Consider the following 18,486-nt stretch of genomic DNA (forward strand, 5'->3'; position numbering starts at 1 on the left):
TGATCAATTTACAACTCTTGTTTTGTTGTATTGTCAGTTGCTCAGACTCCAGTAATATTTCAGTAACCTATCTATGTTCGTCTGTCTGTCTGTCCATATTTTGATATGAAAGAGATCATTGAAATATTTCCAACACATGGCGGTATATATGTTGATATAGACTCCTAGTATGGCCCAAACAATAAATATTGACTGTAAGCAGGCATTAGCATCCGATATCACCATGCTTTTTTAATCATTTTCTGTTTCTCTTTTATTAAATTTATTCTTTTTTTTTCAACAGGAACATGGGAAAATTTAGGCTTTCTAGCAGTGGGTCAGACTGAAGTACTCCATGTAAATGTAAATGCAGTTCCCGGAAGCAAGCTCAACATTTGAGCCCAGCACAGAAAAATGCTACAAAAATATCTTTGAAATATAAGAGGGGATACAGAAAATCACCTGGTAAATTGATTCGAGTGAAAGAGGCCTTAGCAGATGTAGGAAGAGGTATTCCTATTACAAGAGCTGCTAGGAACCATGATTTGTCAGAAAGTTTCTTGAGGCGTAGACTGAGTGGTGAAGTATCTTTAGACAGTAGGAATGGGCCTCAGCCAATATTCAGTAAAAAAGAGGAAGAAGAGCTGGCAATGTGGTTATCGGAGTAGTCCAAAAGAGGAATGGGCCTTGGTGTTGGTAAATTTTTGGACTTTGTCCAAGGTATCTTAAAAAAAGACAAGCGTTAAAACAAGTTCAAAAAGGATAGGCCTAGTTACACATGGCACTACAACTTTATGGCCAGAAATTCTCATGTAGTTGAGATACGGTAAGAGTCATGTTTAGAGAATTCACGTGCTAAGGTAACCAGTGAAGAATTTTGATAGATGGTTTGCCAATTATTACAAGTTTGTTTCAGAACTTAATCTTTTGTTTGTGATGTTAATACTGATTGCACCAGTAGTTCAGGTGTTGATGACATTGTGTCACCATCTGTTAGGGAGGCCCTTGTGTTCCCTTCTTGTAGTTATAGTAAGAAAAGGAAAACAAGTTCTGATACTTTGCCAGACTGCTTAACTTCATTAGAAAGCATTAGAACGTAAGCTTTGAGAGTCCGTAAGACTATTTGCAAGAAAAGAGCAGGCAGCTAAGAAAAAGTTTCTTCAAGAAAAAGTAAAGGCTCAGAACAAAGAAAAAAGTATATATCTAACAAAAGTCTTGAAGTTAAGCCTTTGCCACCTAAAGGGAAACCGCATACTGCTAGTTCTAAAGGTAAAGCGCCTGTGTCATGTAGGGGTAAAGCTAAAAAAGTATTAATATTTGATGCTTCATGTAACACAAAATCAGATCATTGCGCTGTTTGTAAGAAAATTTCAGAGGATCCAGATGGTTGGGTTCAATGTGATATATGCGACAGTTGTATCCATGTTTCGTGTATTCCCGAAGACCATGACTATGATAAGGCTGCTTTAACCTCTGAAGGGGTAGAATTCTTTTGCCGTTTGTGTGTCTATTAAATAAAATATGCACTGTTGTAACTTTGCTGGAATAGTTTACTGCGACATTGTACAGTATACACTAACTCTTGTATGCTTAAGATATTGTAAATGTGTATCCATAGTTGTGTTAAATTTTCAGCTGGAATGCTTGTATCATAAATGGGCCTACTTTGTATTATGTAGCTACATGTAATAATTGTAATAACGATAAAAAAAACAAACACAAAGTCATAGTAATGGTTCATATGTTGTATTATTAAAAGACAATGCACATAATTATATGTAAAAATGTACTTTTTGTTTTGCGTCATTTTATTTTACATCTTTTGTATCTTCATTGCCTCCTTCTCGGGCATACTATCTATGGCATCAGAGATTATATTAAAGTCATTCTCTGCACAGGTGATGATGTAGTCACATGGAATGACCACACCCCCACCTGTTGCTTCTGGGGCTGGCCAGGGTGCAAAGCTAGGGCAGGGCTCTCCAGTGGCTAAAGCAGTGATTTTACCCTCCAATTCCATGATTTTTCTGAATGCACCAGCTAGTCCTGTTGGCACATGGCCTATGGGCAATCCTGCAATGTCACACAATCTTAAGAAACGACTTTGGTCTGTTACATTATGTCTCATTTCTGGAGGAAAGTCCTCAATAGGTGGAATCCACACTAATGCTGCGTTTTCATCAGGCAGATTTGTATATTCTAAGTCCATATTTAACTCGGTATGCATTTGAGGCCTTATTTTAAATTGGTGATAGCCTTTTATAACGCTGTCTTCAATTTTGTAACTAAACATGGTGCCAGTTCCCCAATAGTTGTGCAAATATTATTTCTGCAGTATATTAAGACGTTTTGCATTCCCCTAATGTACCTCTTTTAGTGATTTTTACGGGTTAGTAAAAATAACGGTGAGCCGTCGGAACTGAAAAGAGGCACCGGAACAGGGCAATATAGTGCGATGTAAACATCAATAAATCTGAGAAAAAATACTTTGAACTTCATGTAAATCTTTTGTGATAATTTAGGCAAGTAATTGGTCGACATATCCCAGCATAAACATTCTTTATCATTGAATGTTTTGATACAATTTGACCTGTCGATGTCAAAATCCTGTCGGAACAGGGCAACGAACTGTACCTTAATCACTCTGCTAGATACATAGAGGTTTTTCTCATCTTTTTCTTGATGATAAGAAATTTGTTCTTATCTTCATCAAAGGATAGAGATTATGCTTTCGTATACCTTGTTTTGTGTAAGTCATCGCAACTCTGTGCTGTCTTACCTATTTTGGAACTGATCCAAACTATGGAACGTCAACACTATGTTTTTCGTTCCTTTACCTTCTTAAGCGGTTTTGACTTGTGTTACATGTTGGGATGCTTAATGAGCTCCCTATGAACCTTTTTCATCAGGCTTATTAACAGTTCCAATATAATTTTAAGACGGTTTTCCTTCTTATTATGGCTTTTACCATACGGAGAAGTGAAATTCATGCTTTTTCTGTTGAATACGACCAATTCCAGTTGGATCTGTTGTCGTTTTCACTTTGTTGTGTCAGCCAGGATTCCTTGCTTAATATCAAGTCCTCTATATGGCTTCTACCTTCAAGTTTCCAAGTTTTCTTAAACTGGTAGTCATGAAGATGAGGATAAACTTCTTTGGGCAATCAGGGCTTTGAAGTTCTATCTCAGCAGTGTTAGTCAGAAGTCCATTCGAGTTTCTCAAAGACACTCTTCATTTCCCCAAAAAAGGGGGGGGAGATGTGTCTGCGGCTTCTATTTCTCGGGGTTAGACCTCGACTAAGGAAAGTTAATCTTATCCTATCTAAGGATTCATTCCTTTTTAGGATCTGACCGCATGAATTAAGAGCTCTGTCTGTTTTGTGGGCATATATTAATCACACCCCACTTTTTGACGTGCTCTAAGCTGTTTACTGGAGGAATCCGACCACCTTGTCATCTTTTTATCTTCGTTTTCTGAAGTGCCAACAATACAATTTGTATACGTTTGGGCTTGTTGTGGTTTCACTAACGGTAGCGTCTTCTTTACGACATAGACATATTACTCTGTCCGAGAAGTTATAATTAATACCGTTTAAACGAAGATTACTTGATATCATTAGCTGATAACCCTGTTTATGGGTTCTACTGTGTTGGGAAAATATATACGAACCTTCCCACCGCAGCTGCAAAATCAGCATACGATAACAGGTCAGTATTTATGACATTAAAACAAATTTTTTAAATAAAATTCATTTTAATAATTAAATACTTACCTGTTATCGGTAAGTCCCACCTCCCACCCGGCTATTCGATTAATATTTTTGTATATATATTGAAAGAATATTGAGGGTTGGTTACCGATTTTTGGCTAGGTTGCATTGCACTATGTTTAACCTGGCCTGTATTACGGTATTGAGGTGGCGGATTCCCAGTTAAAATTCCGGATGAGTTATTTCCCCTTGGAAAGTATAAGCATACGATAACAGGTAAGTATTTAATAATTAAAATGAATTTTATTTAAAAAATTTGTTTTCGGATAAAGTATTTGTCGTCCATCATAATTTACATGTTTCTGTTACATTTTAAATTCAGTCGTTGATTTTTCATAACTATTAAATATGAGTGCTCTATGCTCTCAAATCGCGCCACATGAATAACGCATGTTCAATGGGAATTCCCCCATCCCAGTCGTTTACGGATAAAGTATTTGTCGTCGATCATTATTTACATGTAATTGTTACATTTTAAATTCAGTCGTTGATTTGTCATAATTACTAAATATGAACAGTGCTCTATGCTCTCAAATCCCGTCACGTGATTAACGTATGTTCAATGGGAATTCCACCATCCCTCAAATCAACTTGCGTAAAATAGCGGACTTCAATATTGTCAGTTTTTATACGCCCGTATAAAATACGGGACGTATTATGTGAAACCCCTTGGCGGCGGGCGGCGGGCGGAAGGCATCACTTTGTCCGGACTCTAATTCAAATTGTATTCATCCGATCTTCACCAAACTTGGTCAGCAGTTGCATCTAGTTGATATCTAGGCCAAGTTCGAATATGGGTCATGCCGGGTCAAAAACTAGGTCATAGGGTCAATAAGTGCATTTTCAAAGGGGCCACTTTGTCCGGACTCTATTTCAAATTGTATTCATCCGATCTTCACCAAACTTGGTCAGCAGTTGCATCTAGTTGATATATAGGCCAAGTTCGAATATGGGTCATGCCGGGTCAAAAACTAGGTCATAGGGTCAATTAGTGCATTTTCAACGGCGCCACTTTGTCCGGACTCTAATTCAAATTGTATTCATCCGATCTTCACCAAACTTGGTCAGTAGTTGCATCTAGTTGATATCTAGGTCAAGTTCGAATATGGGTCATGCCGGGTCAAAAACTAGGTCACAAGGTTACTTAGTGCATTTCAAGCATTTAGCATGGTGTCCGCTCTCTAATTGAAGTAGTTTGCATCTGATCATCACCTAATTTGGTCAGAAGTTGAGTCTAGATGATATGTAGATCAAATTCGAATATGGGTCATGCCGGGTCAAAAACGAGGTCACGATCGGACACATAATGAATTTCAAGCATTTAGCATGGTGCCCGCTCTCTAATTGAAGTAGTTTTCATTTGATCTTCACCAAATTTAGTCAGATGTTACATCTAAATGATATCTAGGTCAAGTTCAAATATGGGTCATGCCGGGTCAATAACTAGGTCTCGAGGTCACTTAGTGCATTTCAAGCATTAAGCATGGTGTCCAAAACCTCCGAACGGGCGTATCTTGTGACAGTTTGGCACTCTTGTTTGGTTTTGAAAATAGAAATCGTAATAATACTGGATTATCGGGTAATGGATAGAGTAGGAACATGTACGTTTATTAAAATTCTTAAATAAAAGTAGGACTTCAATATTTATGTCTGGGACGTCCACAATTTTAGGCTTGGAAGTCAGGACTTCCAACTTTTAAAAGCGGAAACGCTGCCATAGATGTTCTGTTTACTGTGGAGTGAAATAATCTCATGTGAAAAGTTTTATAGCTTAAATTTAAGAAAACTGTTTGCAAGTATTATTTAATATAATTTTGATATTCTCATTTAAAATCCATTGTCTAGTAAACCATGTTTCCCAAATGAAAAATGGTTGAAATTAATCTTGTTTTATTTAATTCATTGTATTACAGGTCTTAAAATTTCTGTTTTAATTTTAAGTTTTTTATGTTAATATTGATATTTCATTAGCAGAAAAATTAACATAAGCTATTATTCTAAAGTTCACAATCTAAAAATAAATTAGTTCCTTTCACTCACAGGTGATTGCCTACAACTCAATTGTTTTCTTGTTTATATAAAAACTGATATTTAATTTCTATCAAATTTCCCATGTTTATGGCTGTCCAGTGTTGGCACTATGCATGTTCATGTAAGATGCTAATAATATCTGACCTGCAGGTGGCGCCTCTGATGAGAAGCGAGGTCGTTCAAGGTCACCCCCTCATGGGCCCACAGTGCCCCACACACCCCAGTTTGAGACCCGCTCCAGGTCCCGCCCTGTGACCGCGCCCAGCAGAGAGGAGATTGAACAGCAGGAGTTGGAGGAGATGCAAAAGTGAGTTAATGGATTTTAAACCTTTACCAATTAGATACATGTTTTTACGCGTGTGTAGTCCCTTAGAAAGTTAAATTTAATTAAATACCTATTTTTACTAAATTCAAGTTTTAAAGGCTTCAATTCAAGTTTTAAATGCTTCATTTCCAACCCTTAGTTATTGATGAGCAGCAAACAGAATAAAACCTGAACTCGCAGGCTGTTCTGGTTTTATGCTGGTTGCAAAAGCCATTTTTTCTTTGCTGTGGGAAAGGATTAAGGGTCAAATTTTGGTAAAAATGTGCCTCTATTCTCAATCTCAATAGTGTATATTTGTCTGAAATGACTGCCTACAATTCTCAACTGAAGGTTTTCAAAAACACACAAAAAAAACATTATTATTTTAAATGTGAATGCAACAATTCAGCACCAGAAGCTGAACTTGGGTATATATAATATTTAAAACACTATAATTCTCCTCAATATTGAAATATCTTTTACCAAAAATACCAACAATAATACACCACCAATTTCCTATTTTTTGTTGAAAATGAAATTTTATTTTACCCAATCAAAAAAGCTCAAAGCCGCATAAAAAAAGTGAAAAACCCACTAGAGTTTGAGGCAGCAATGTCAAGTGTTCAGCCAATCAGCTCTGAATTCCTTAGTTACTGTAAAATCATTATTATTGGTGGAGCTTTAAAAAGAAAAAAACTGGCTATTAGATTGGCGAATGTCGGCAGGTGGGCGGAACAAGCTTGTCCGGGCAATAACTATGTCGTTCATTGTGAGATTTTAAAATCATTTGGCACATTTGTTCACCATCATTGGACGGTGTGTGTCATGCGAAAGAATTATGTCGATATCTCCAAGGTCAAGGTCACATTTTAAGTTCAAAGCTAAAAAAGAGCCATAAATGAGCTTGTCCAGGCCATAACTATGTTGTTCATTGTGTGATTTTAAAATCATTTAGCACATTTGTTCACCATCATTGGACGGTGTGACATGCAAAAGAATTACGACGATATCTCCTAGGTCAAGGTCACACTTGAAGTTCAAAAGTCAAAAATGGTCATAAATGAGCTTGTCCATGTCATTTATTGTGAGATTTTAAAATGACTCTGTACATTAATTTTGTTCACAGTAATTGGACGGTGTGTCATGCAAAAGAATTCAAGAGTTCAAAGGTCAAAATGGCCATAAATGATAATGGAATAATAATTCTTAAAAATCGCCATAAATTAGCTTTTCTTGTTTTGTGAAGACAGCATGCAAAACTGTGTCAATGCAGCATGTGGGGGTATACATCACGTCTGTGACAAAGCTCTCTAGTTATAAATATATTTTTTTGAAAACCTGGTTTGTGACAATTTTGTCCCTTGTTTTGTTGTTGATTTTGTGAGTTGACTGAGGACTTTTGAATAGAGTTGTATATTTTTGCTGAATTGTTTGTGCATTTTGATCTGAAAAAAAACAACACCATGTCAAGGTCATATTGGAGGCAAAGCTGCCAACAAAATATGATTTAGATTAACTTGACTTAGCAGCGTTTTTTCCTCACCACTTTGGGAATGGTACCAGTACCGGTAAAATTGGGGGAAATTAGCGGTGTTTTCATCCAAATTGAGAAATTATTAATTATGCTGAAAACTATAAAACATGCACAAAAAGTTTCCATATTAAAATCATAGTGGTGAGTGATTTCCAGAAAATCCTGTTTTTATTAACACTAAAAATAAGTTTATTAAACAATCTTTTAACTGAAGCAGTGTTTGAGAGTATCACTGTGTAAATCAGGACTCTGAGCCTCGGGTTCCCTTAGGATAACCTGCCTCTGACTCAACCAGGTCAGTAGACTCAACTGTCAGCATCAGTAGACTAAAAAAAAAGCACTCTGAAAAATTATATCCCGAGGAAAAATGTCGCGGTACAGCATGAGATGCGTGGGTGTTATTATTTATGTAGCGTAGAGAAAAGGAAATATTTAGATTCACTTAAAACTTTCAATGTTCATTAAATCTAAATTTAATCGCGAGTGATTTCAAATAGACATTTCCTTAAGTATAGTTTGTCTTTATCCATAAATTTTGCTGTTCAGTGTTTGATGAATCTTGGTTAAAGCACAAATAGGGCCATCCTTAAAATTCTTTTGTTGGCATAACCCGACCGACCCACTAAAATCTGCCCGACTGAATTATTTTTTTGTCACTTTCCAAAAAAAAAATTTTTTTTGCTCGCCGAAAATTCTTTCCGCTACATTTTGCCTTTCCGCTTTTTATCCTTTTCCGGTTATTGCATCATTTAATTGAATTCTCTTTCAAGGATATCTAGAATAGCAATGAACAAAACGCGTACCGGTATTTATTTGAGTCGCCTATTTATTTGACATAAGAATATGCGATTTATTAGACTTTAAATACAATTAAACCGCTCCTGTTTTTCTCGTATTCCTTTTAATTAAAATACGCTGCTGTCGTTCAGGATAGTTCAGGAGTTAAAAACAAATTGATTAATTATCACTTTCAATTTAATTCGGCTATCGGCAGAGATGTGTAATATTATCGCCATGTAACTAATTATTTAATTATACTCTTTAATTCAAGATCGGTAATATTCGGAAGAAAGATGACAAGTGGTTTCAGCTTAGAAATATTTATTGACGGGTTATTGTCACGTTTTTGTTCATTGTTTATCTCTAGAGACCGGCCCGCTATTTTGAAGGCAGACTGCGATATTAAATGTGTATTCAAATTCTACAACATCTGCGCATAAATGACCCAATATTATCCGATTGCTCCACCCTTTCTCACGTTTCATTCGACAACGTCATGTCATGTGAAAGCGAGTTCAATGTTGATTGGCCAGCTACCATGTGCACTTCAATAAAAATAAGGTCAGGTCAAGGGATGTCTTATCGGGTACAGACCGGGATTTGTTAATTGTTCGAATTGCGAACACTTTCATTGAAACAAAGAGACAAAAATAGATAACCAGTCCGGATTAAAATGGCGGATGTTTTCAACGAAATTTTACTAGATTTTCGAATTTTCGCAATTTTTTCTTGAGCCAAATTCTCAATAGTTTTGCAAATGGCGCATATGGCTCAAATGGCGAACGACAGCACGAGCATTGCGAACGTGTTATTATTGGAATAAATGCTCACTTTTACAGGGCTCGCGCTGTCGTTCGCCATTTGCGAAAATGTAGCGAATTTGGCGCAAGAAAAATTTAATTTGCGAATATGCTAAAATCTCGTTAAATTTCATTGAAAACATCCGCCATTTTAATCCGGATTGTTTTTTTTAACTATTTTTTTCTCTTTGTTTCCATGAACGTTTTGAAGCGCATATGGTAGCTGGCCAATCAACATTGAGTTCGCTTTGGGGTAATATTGTGTAATTCATGCGCAGATAATGGAATACACAGTTAAAATTGTCGTCTGCCTGCAAAATAATGGCCGATGGCAAAGAAGTATAAAAAAAAGCAAATGAAAATAAGCGTTACACTCAATAAATTATTTTTAAGCTGATCACTTACAATTTTCTACCGGCTATCGATCTGAATTAAAGGATGATAATTAAATAATTAGTTACATTTCGAAGATGTTACAGCTTTCTGTTCTTGATTGAAATTAAAATGTTATAATTACTTTGTTGTTTTTACTCACAAACTATGCTATTGTAAAGTAATATGTCAACCAAATAGTATATTAATTACGTATTTGCTAGGTTACTTGTTTCATTGTCTGTAGCCTAACGATATGCACATTTTCATGTGCAAAATGCGTACAATTTTTCGGACTCTCGTTTTCGGATAAAGTATTTTTTGTCGATTATATTAAATTTTCGATTTTCTTTATACAAAAAAAAGACTTACGAATACACGTGCGGTGATACGGACGGTGCAGAAAAATATTTAACAATTTCCTTTCACGAGGCAGAAGACTTGGAGCTTTATTTGATAATTACCTTTTAGTTTGGTATATGTCGGAGATCAATTTTAGAAAAAAAATACAAAAAAATATCCCTACCTACCTAACCACCCAAATATACCTGGGTCGGGTTATGCCAAACAAACAATTTTTTAAGGATGGCCTAATGTGTATTCAAAATTATGATTTGAGAAAAGCTTTTGGTGGTCAAAACTACAAATACTTCTTCTGTATTATCGACTGCCTTTTGACATTGATGTACGATAAAATCCCAACGAATTATTTTCATTAATATACGTGAACAGAAAAAACAGAAGATTTGAGATTGTAATTGAAGTTTGTGGTTTTAGCCAAGCATACATCATTTTCCTTGAATGAAGAAATATTTCAGGAACACGTAAGTGTTAACATAGCTTTGTTATTTGTTGTGGTTGTTTGTGTATAAAGAGATGCGTATTAATTATTCAAGAAATGCAATGGTTGTGTGTGTGTTTTTTTCAATTTCAATGATACCCATCGTCGATCGTTTTCCGGTTATTATGCGTTGTTTATTTGTCATATGTTAACGATAGTATTGCAATAAAACGAACATCGTGATGTTATACAGACATTCCCACACGGCTGTTTGGAATAGTCATATTAGTAAAGTAGGCTTATAAAACAAACAAAAAAGTCTAATGTCAAAACCTAGGTTTCATTTTATTGCACAAATAATGATATATCACATGTGTACCAGATTTCAACAAAGGACAATATAATATATGCTGTTTGTATTCAATATTTAATAATCATGTCTTAATTAAAAATACGCATAAAAACGATTTGTGAAATCAGTCAGCTGGAATCAATTAAAGCAAAGCCGCATTAAAATGAAAATGTTTAATATACCTAATTGTTACATGCATTGCTGTTCAAAGCTTACCTTTCTCTATAGTGTTGATTTATCAAAGCAATTGTGTGATATTTAACTCCAATAGAAATGTAACGTATGTTGTATGTAGCAGAATAATTTATGTGATGCAATAAAGTCATTTATCAATGTTATTGCATTCATGAGTATAAATAATTAAACGGAACCACTGAGAACGAATGTAATGAATGCCTTTGTGTATAGTTTAAAAAAAGTCATGACTCTATATGAACATTATGGCGTTTTCTTTTTTATTGTTTGTTCCATTGCGTTCAGCTATACACATAGACGTAGTTAAAAAAATAGATTTAATATTATTGAATTATTAGATACATAACCTGAACATTTAATGTGGTCACGTGGATTTATCGTGTCTTTGTGTTAAAACTGATTTCACACTAAATTCGTACTAAATAAAATTCTATTGAGTTTGCACTACGCATGTGTGTAAAATAAGCACACATATACACACTTTAATAAGTATATCGCAGCTGCCTTTAGTATTAATTTCTTAGCTAAACGAATGGCATGCCATGAGTGCTTAATCCTAAATGTATTTATTGTTAAAGCTAGTTGTTAATTTACAAAAATATCTCTTAATACTACTTTATTCTTCGTATGCGTCGAGTGCAAACCATACTGGTAGCGTATATATTAATAATTAACGTTATGTGATGGTAATTTTAACCATTCTAAGATAAATTGCATGTCTTCGTATAATAATTGAAATAAGAAGTGTCAGCACCTGAGGATTTTTTATTTACAGGATGTCGTTCAAATCCAGAGAAAAACGGCAACCCATATTGCGATCTTGTTAAAAAACAGTGCGCATTTTATATATTCAGAATTTTAATTATTACGTTTAAATATATGCATTTGTGTTAATGTATTTAACCGAAGGGCAATCCATGTTCCCTTTTCAGTATTTGACACTTAACAACGTTTTAACGAGGATTTCAAGTAAATGTGTTACCACAAACATCAATGCAAGTAATAATACGAACACAGTTTGCATGTCTTTGTAAGTGTATAAACTTCTGTTTTTTTAACTAGTAAGTAAGCTAGGATTCTGATTGTCAATGTTTAAAAGTCCCACGTTGTTCGCTTATGATAACAAAGTCGTTCGTGAATTAACGAACATGCGGTCCAAACGATGACCTGCACATCAGAGACAGAGATGGTATGCATCGAAAACGATGAAGATGCTTTGCATTGTAATTTCAAGAAAATTATTTGGCAAAAATGAAAAATATCGTATTTATTACTTAGCAAAGACAATCGACAATATTGAAACCAAAATCAAATGAATATGAGTAGATTTGTTCATATTTATTTATTAAAATAAAACCATGCTACTAGTCCTGGCATACGTATACCTGTCAAACTTTTGCATATTGGTAAAATGTTACTATTTCCAGGAGAAAGATCCTAGGATTTATTCATAGATCAAATTAATCCTATCTGATTTGTATGTGAATACAAACGAACACAATCGCGAATGTTCCAGGACTTAAGAGTGAAAAATGAATTCCCAAATAGGTCATTTGTAAGAACATCCCTACAATGAACCTAAGCCTATATAATTCATTGTTACAAATATGGACTACTAAATATACAATGAATGTGCAATGGTGTCATGCCTTTTTTTCTCTCCTTTTTTCATATGTACAATAGCAATGTATTTTCTTTATTAACCGTCTTAAAAATACATGTATTATTTGTGAATTTAATATTATAACACAATGCATTATTGTGGTATTTGTTACAGTGTCTATATATTCCAAGTAAATATTATATGTTTGTCTTTCTGTCTTTCTGGTTCTATGACCTCATAGTTGTGCTTCTTACACATATTTGTGTACGGTATGGAACAAGAATGGTCTCAACCTGCACATACTTATGGACCAGGTTATACAGTCTAAACCAAAATATATAAAAAATAACTGAAGTAACAACTGGAACGTGTTTTATACATGTTAAGGCCCCTATACGCCAAAAACCACATGGAGAGCTGCGAATACTAGTAATATCTCTAGTTATTATTCGTCATTGAACCCATATTCATTACATTTATACATGTATTTGCATATGTTATATTGTTGGTATTTATTTCTATTTCATTAACATTCTTGCTCTTAAAGCCGACATTTTTGTTCAATGTGAGTATTCAATCATTATGAAGAAAAACAAGTATAGTTTGTCCTGAAAATCTCATGTACAGTATTAAAGAAAAACGCATGTTTATTGATATACATATTCACTGTTTCAATAAAACAGAAGTTAACATTCTTCAGGAATGTGTGGAAACGTGTTTGAGTGTTTATATCTCCGTATATGATTACTCTGTTTATTCTAAAGTATAACACTTTTACAGACAGCCATTAACATGGTAGATGTTTTCAAAAACGAAATACTTTTGCGAATAAGTACATTGTAGAATTATCTGAATAGTATATTGAATACGGACTTTTTCAACTCCGTCATCATAATAAAATACCTGTAGCACGAAGATTAATTATGTAAATTCAATATTGAAATCTGACGGACATGTTAAAAAATGTGAACATGCGCCAAATAGTTATCAATACAAACTTGCAATCGAACACACAAAATATAATTTACACTGTTCTACTTGTTTATATAAATACGAATAATCATGAAATACACGTGTACGCTATTTTCTCTCCGAAATAGCAAGGCCGTTAAAAAAGACATAATAGAAAACTTAACAATCTTAAAAAACAAACAACATCTGTATGGTTACAGTATATTGTTAAGTGCGAATCACTGCTAGGTGAAAATACATTTATGGTTTTGTATTTCAATGCATATTTAGAAAAAACCGGAGTTTTCTGATTTTTTGAAGCTGCTCTAAAGACATTTTTAATTTTGTAATATAGTATGTAACAAACGAATACATATGCAGAGTTATCGATGTGGAAATGTGTGAGGGGTGGGGGGATTATCAACTTCTCTGTTTATTATGAATATAATTGTTTCGTTTATATTTTGATGTTTAAATATGTGTTCAATCGTCTTGAAAAACTAATCACTACTATTCAACGCCCATAATAATGTATACTTCTATCGTCATTTTACAACATGCTTTTGTTCGTTTTCATAAAAAGCGAATATCACATAAGCATTTTGACATATTGATTTTGCATATCAATTACAATATTATACCACATCTGTGAAACGTACTAATAGATATGACAAAAGATTAGTGAAACTTTGCATTTTCTCGTATACATAATACCAATCTGCCACGATGGTAACCATGTATTACTTCATGCTTTTAAAACATCAAAGAAGTGTTTCATTTTCAGAAAAAAACGTTTTGTCAGTAAATTTTGAGAATAAAATAACCGAATAAAAGTATTGTTCTATATTTAACAAAAATAAGGTCGCATATTGAAAAAAAAAAATCATACTAAAGGGAGATTACTCAAGGTACACGTAACACAACGAAAATATATTGCTAATTCCGCGAAAAACGCTCCATAGATTATAGAATATATACAAATACGTAAAATGCATTACATCCATACATTCGACAAAACAACTGTTGAATATTTCATCATTTCCAAAAAGCAATTGTTAAACACAACTTTAGCAATAAAACAAATCAATTAAACGTGAATACATTGCATTATATACTTCCAATGGCACATAACTCTACAATAAAATGTGTGAAAACACGAAAATAACGTCTTGTTCTTCTCGATTCTATTAACGACGATTATTTTAATGTTTATATTCTGAAAACTGAGAGACTCGTTCTCGACGCAAACTACGAATGTTCAATTAAGGATTGATTCTTATTTTTCGGTCGTTTATGCAGTATGAACGCTCAGGGCGTGTTTTGAAATTCCGTGAAGCGCGCTAATTTTTAATACTTGCCCTGAGCGTTCGTACTGCATAAAAGCCCGAAAATAAGAATCAATCCTTATATTTATATTTGTCCTTTGATTTGAAACAATTAAAACATACCTGAGCATAAAAAACAACTCAGAATTGCATGCTTTTAGGGAGGCAACACATGTTGTAATCTTAGTTTTGGGAACAGCTAGGTCCCGCCCCTTAACTTCTTAAGGTTTTGTTATTCCTCATTCCTGCGCGAAGCAAAGGAGTTCTGAAGTTTTACTATTAATTATAATTACACGTAGCACATTATTTGGAAAATTAAAAAATCGATCGCAGCTGAAACTGTGCTGTAGAATAGATTAATGCCATTATTTAAAATTTGACAGGGGTCATACAAACTAAAGTATGTATAAACGACATGCTTACCTCAATGGCAGTTTTAATCCAATGCTAATAACAATAAAGTTACAACGATATACACTTCCAGTGTCTGTTCTTAAAGTGTTTTGCATGACAAACACACAATGCGAAATACGTTTTGGATTCGTTCGATGCTTTAAACAAATATTAAATAAAAAAACCACCACGTCCATATTGTTTTCGTAAAATGTTTGGTCACCGAAATGACGTCACACAAGATACGTCATAAATTGCGTATTCAAGTGATGAAAATAAAATACGGAAAGCTAGTTCGGTAATCTATTTTTTTAAACATTTTGACAACTTCGAACATTGATGGAATAAATCGAGACATCGAAAAATGAAACATCAAAGAAACAAAAGTAAACACACGGGCAATGTTTATTCATGTTTGTTACTATATTTACAAAAGTAGTGCGGTCACGGTACTGGTCACTGTATAACTACGCATCAGCGTCTTAAAACCATTGGTCCGATTTTAGAAGCTCCGCCTTCGAAGGCGGTATCGCCAGCTTACGGGTTACGCAAAATGAACTCGTTCATTTTCTACAGAAAATTAGAGTGAATGTAAATATTCATGCAATATGCAAACCTTCCAAATGCTTTATAGTTTTAAATGCTGAAACCCGATGCTCGGACTGAGGACCAAACGAACACATTTACAATGATATACAAATTATACTAAGTTACAAACTGTAAATGCATATTAATTTGCAAACAATATTGTAGCAAGCACGAAAATAGTGTCTTGCATAATATGTAGTGCATGTATAAACAACATGATGATACAATTAACTGTTGATACACAGAAAACTGAGAGATTAATTCACTTAAAGAAAATAATAAAATGGAAGTGCAAGAATATAAATGTCACTTGAGTTCGTTGTGTCTTAATTGCGTTTTTGCCATGAACATCATACATGGAACGTGTTTAGGGAGTTAAATATAACATTACCGGGATGCTCAAATGTATTCTATAGAATGGATACATTTTGTAACGTTGCATTTCGATAGGCCGCAATCAACAAGAGCAACACAAATATCGGACAACTATAAGCATGAACTTATTGGCGTTGCACTGAAGTGCGGCGATTAGTATGTAATACGTTTTTTTTCGCTTTTGGGAGGAGAAGTTATTTTACGGATCAATGTATATATATTTTTGTTGTCAGAATATCTTGCGTAGTGGTAATTTTTTGTGTAAATTAGTGTTAATAAGTACTGCATTTGTGCATATTACATTTACTACAACATTTTTTGCCAATAATGCAAAGCTTATTGTTTTAATTAATAACCGATCACATTGACTGGGCAATAATAAAAGATCACAGGGACTGGGCAAATACGCGAACCAGTAAAACTTTCTGGTTTTGTATTAAACAAAACTTCTTTGTTCCGCTATCCTAGCAACAACCTAGTTACTAATAACGGCGCAATAGAGCGCGAAGCGCGACACGTATTATTAATTGTAATAATGAGTCTTGATAAAGGAAGCAGCCGCTTATCAATGAGGAGCACCATCACATAGAAAGCCACAGGCCTGACCCGTATCTTTCCAGTGGTATGGACCCTTTGGTATGGACCTTTAACCCGCTCACTATCCAGCGTTTAAACTTCCGGGTTTACATTTAAACCGAATATTAATAGCTTATTAATATCTTAGTTAGAAGGTGATTTTTCAAGCGGTTCCGTAGTGTAGTGGTTACACGCTCGCTTCACATGTGAGAGGCCCAAGGTTCGAGCCCCAGTAGAATCAAATTATTTTATTTGTGTCCTATGTTAACTTTTTGTTTTGATGTAGACATTTTAGTTTAAATAATTATGCTGTTTTATTGTAACCATTTCTCTCATCAGATGGAAGGGGGTTCGTAAACACATTACAACTTTTACAGTGTTTTCATATCAATGAGTACTCGACCCCTATTGTAAATGAGCAACGTAAGAATAGGTGCAAAATCATCTCCCCTTGAAGTTGAGAAAAATATGAAATTACGCTTACAAGATGAAGCAGATTTTTTTAAACCTACACAGTTCTGTTCCATCAATGAAAACTGCACACGGATGCCAGTAAAAAAAGGGAAACCAATGTACATAAAATGAACTATGAACTAGTTGGGGGTTACAACACAAAGTCATAGATAATGGTTATTTGGGGGTTATAACACAACATCATACATAATGGTTATTTGTGGGTTATAACACAAAATCATAGATAATGGTTATACCAGTTTCTTTTTCTATTTTGTTTAAATAATCGGCCATTATATTAATATTTACAGTAAAAAAAAAATAGTTCCATGTAACTTCATTGAGTGCCTTTTACACTGAAATTCCCGACGCCCTTTGATGCTTTGCATCAATACTTATCTTGTAGCTTTATTATATACCGTCTGAAGATTGTAAACAGTAATACACGTCAGTAATCTCACAAAAGATCATACATTACGATCGTGAATGATGTGTATATTTAAAAAAACATCCAGTAAAAATACGAAATGGAATTTCCACTCTGTGATGTGGTATCGTTCGTGTGCGCGTTCAAAAAAACTACAGTAGTTCTTTCAAATAATCTTAAATGAATTTATATATTCATCAGCCTAGCTTAGCACTCAACCCTATTAGGCGTCCAAATGTATTGGTATATTTGACGATTACCACATTTGCTGCAACAGATTCCAAAGCAGACATATATAAGGACATATACAAGATGGAGGCTAATGTTAAGTCATCGGTTGTTTTGGCTGTTTTACAACTCATTTGTATTCTCGTGAAAACACTATGTGTTGGTAGTTTGTTTAAACGTTTGGGCATCTATTTAAATGTTTGATATTTTATTAAAATTTAGCATGCTTATGTGAGTGTGTTGTTTTTTATTCAGACAGGAAGTGAGGGATTAACATACAGATGTCAATTTAGCACATTTCGTCATTTCAAAAGGCGTTATAACTAAATAGAGGACAGCTATCACACACATTCCAATACAATAGCGGACGAATTTCTACTTCAAATCTGTAAAAAGCCTTTGAGAATCATCAAATCATCACAAATTGCATCATCAAGAGCATTTTGACACCAGGAGAATAAATTGGAGATATTTGAGATCGACTGACATTTGTTGTGATTGCTGCAAAAAAGCAAAATAAATGTTGCTTCGCTAAATATTCTGATTCTTCTAAGGGTTCACTTCGTTCTGTTTATACATTCATGATAATATTTACAAATAATTAGCTTATAATAACTATATACACACAAACTAGTGATTGTGTTATCCACATTATTACAAGCTAAACGTT

General features: G+C 34.2%; 1 protein-coding gene across 1 annotated transcript in view; it reads left to right on the forward strand.

The window, feature by feature from the left end:
* LOC127872376 (targeting protein for Xklp2 homolog) overlaps positions 1–18,090 on the forward strand; it is a 46,356-nt gene extending 28,266 nt beyond the window's left edge. The window contains exons 11-12 of the mRNA XM_052415708.1: positions 5,930–6,086; positions 18,072–18,090. Of these exons, the coding sequence (XP_052271668.1) occupies positions 5,930–6,086; positions 18,072–18,090 (176 nt within the window). The remainder of the gene's footprint in view (positions 1–5,929; positions 6,087–18,071) is intronic.
* Positions 18,091–18,486: the final 396 nt, after the last annotated feature.

The sequence above is a fragment of the Dreissena polymorpha genome, chromosome 3, assembly GCF_020536995.1.
Source record: "Dreissena polymorpha isolate Duluth1 chromosome 3, UMN_Dpol_1.0, whole genome shotgun sequence".
NCBI lineage: Eukaryota > Metazoa > Mollusca > Bivalvia > Myida > Dreissenidae > Dreissena > Dreissena polymorpha.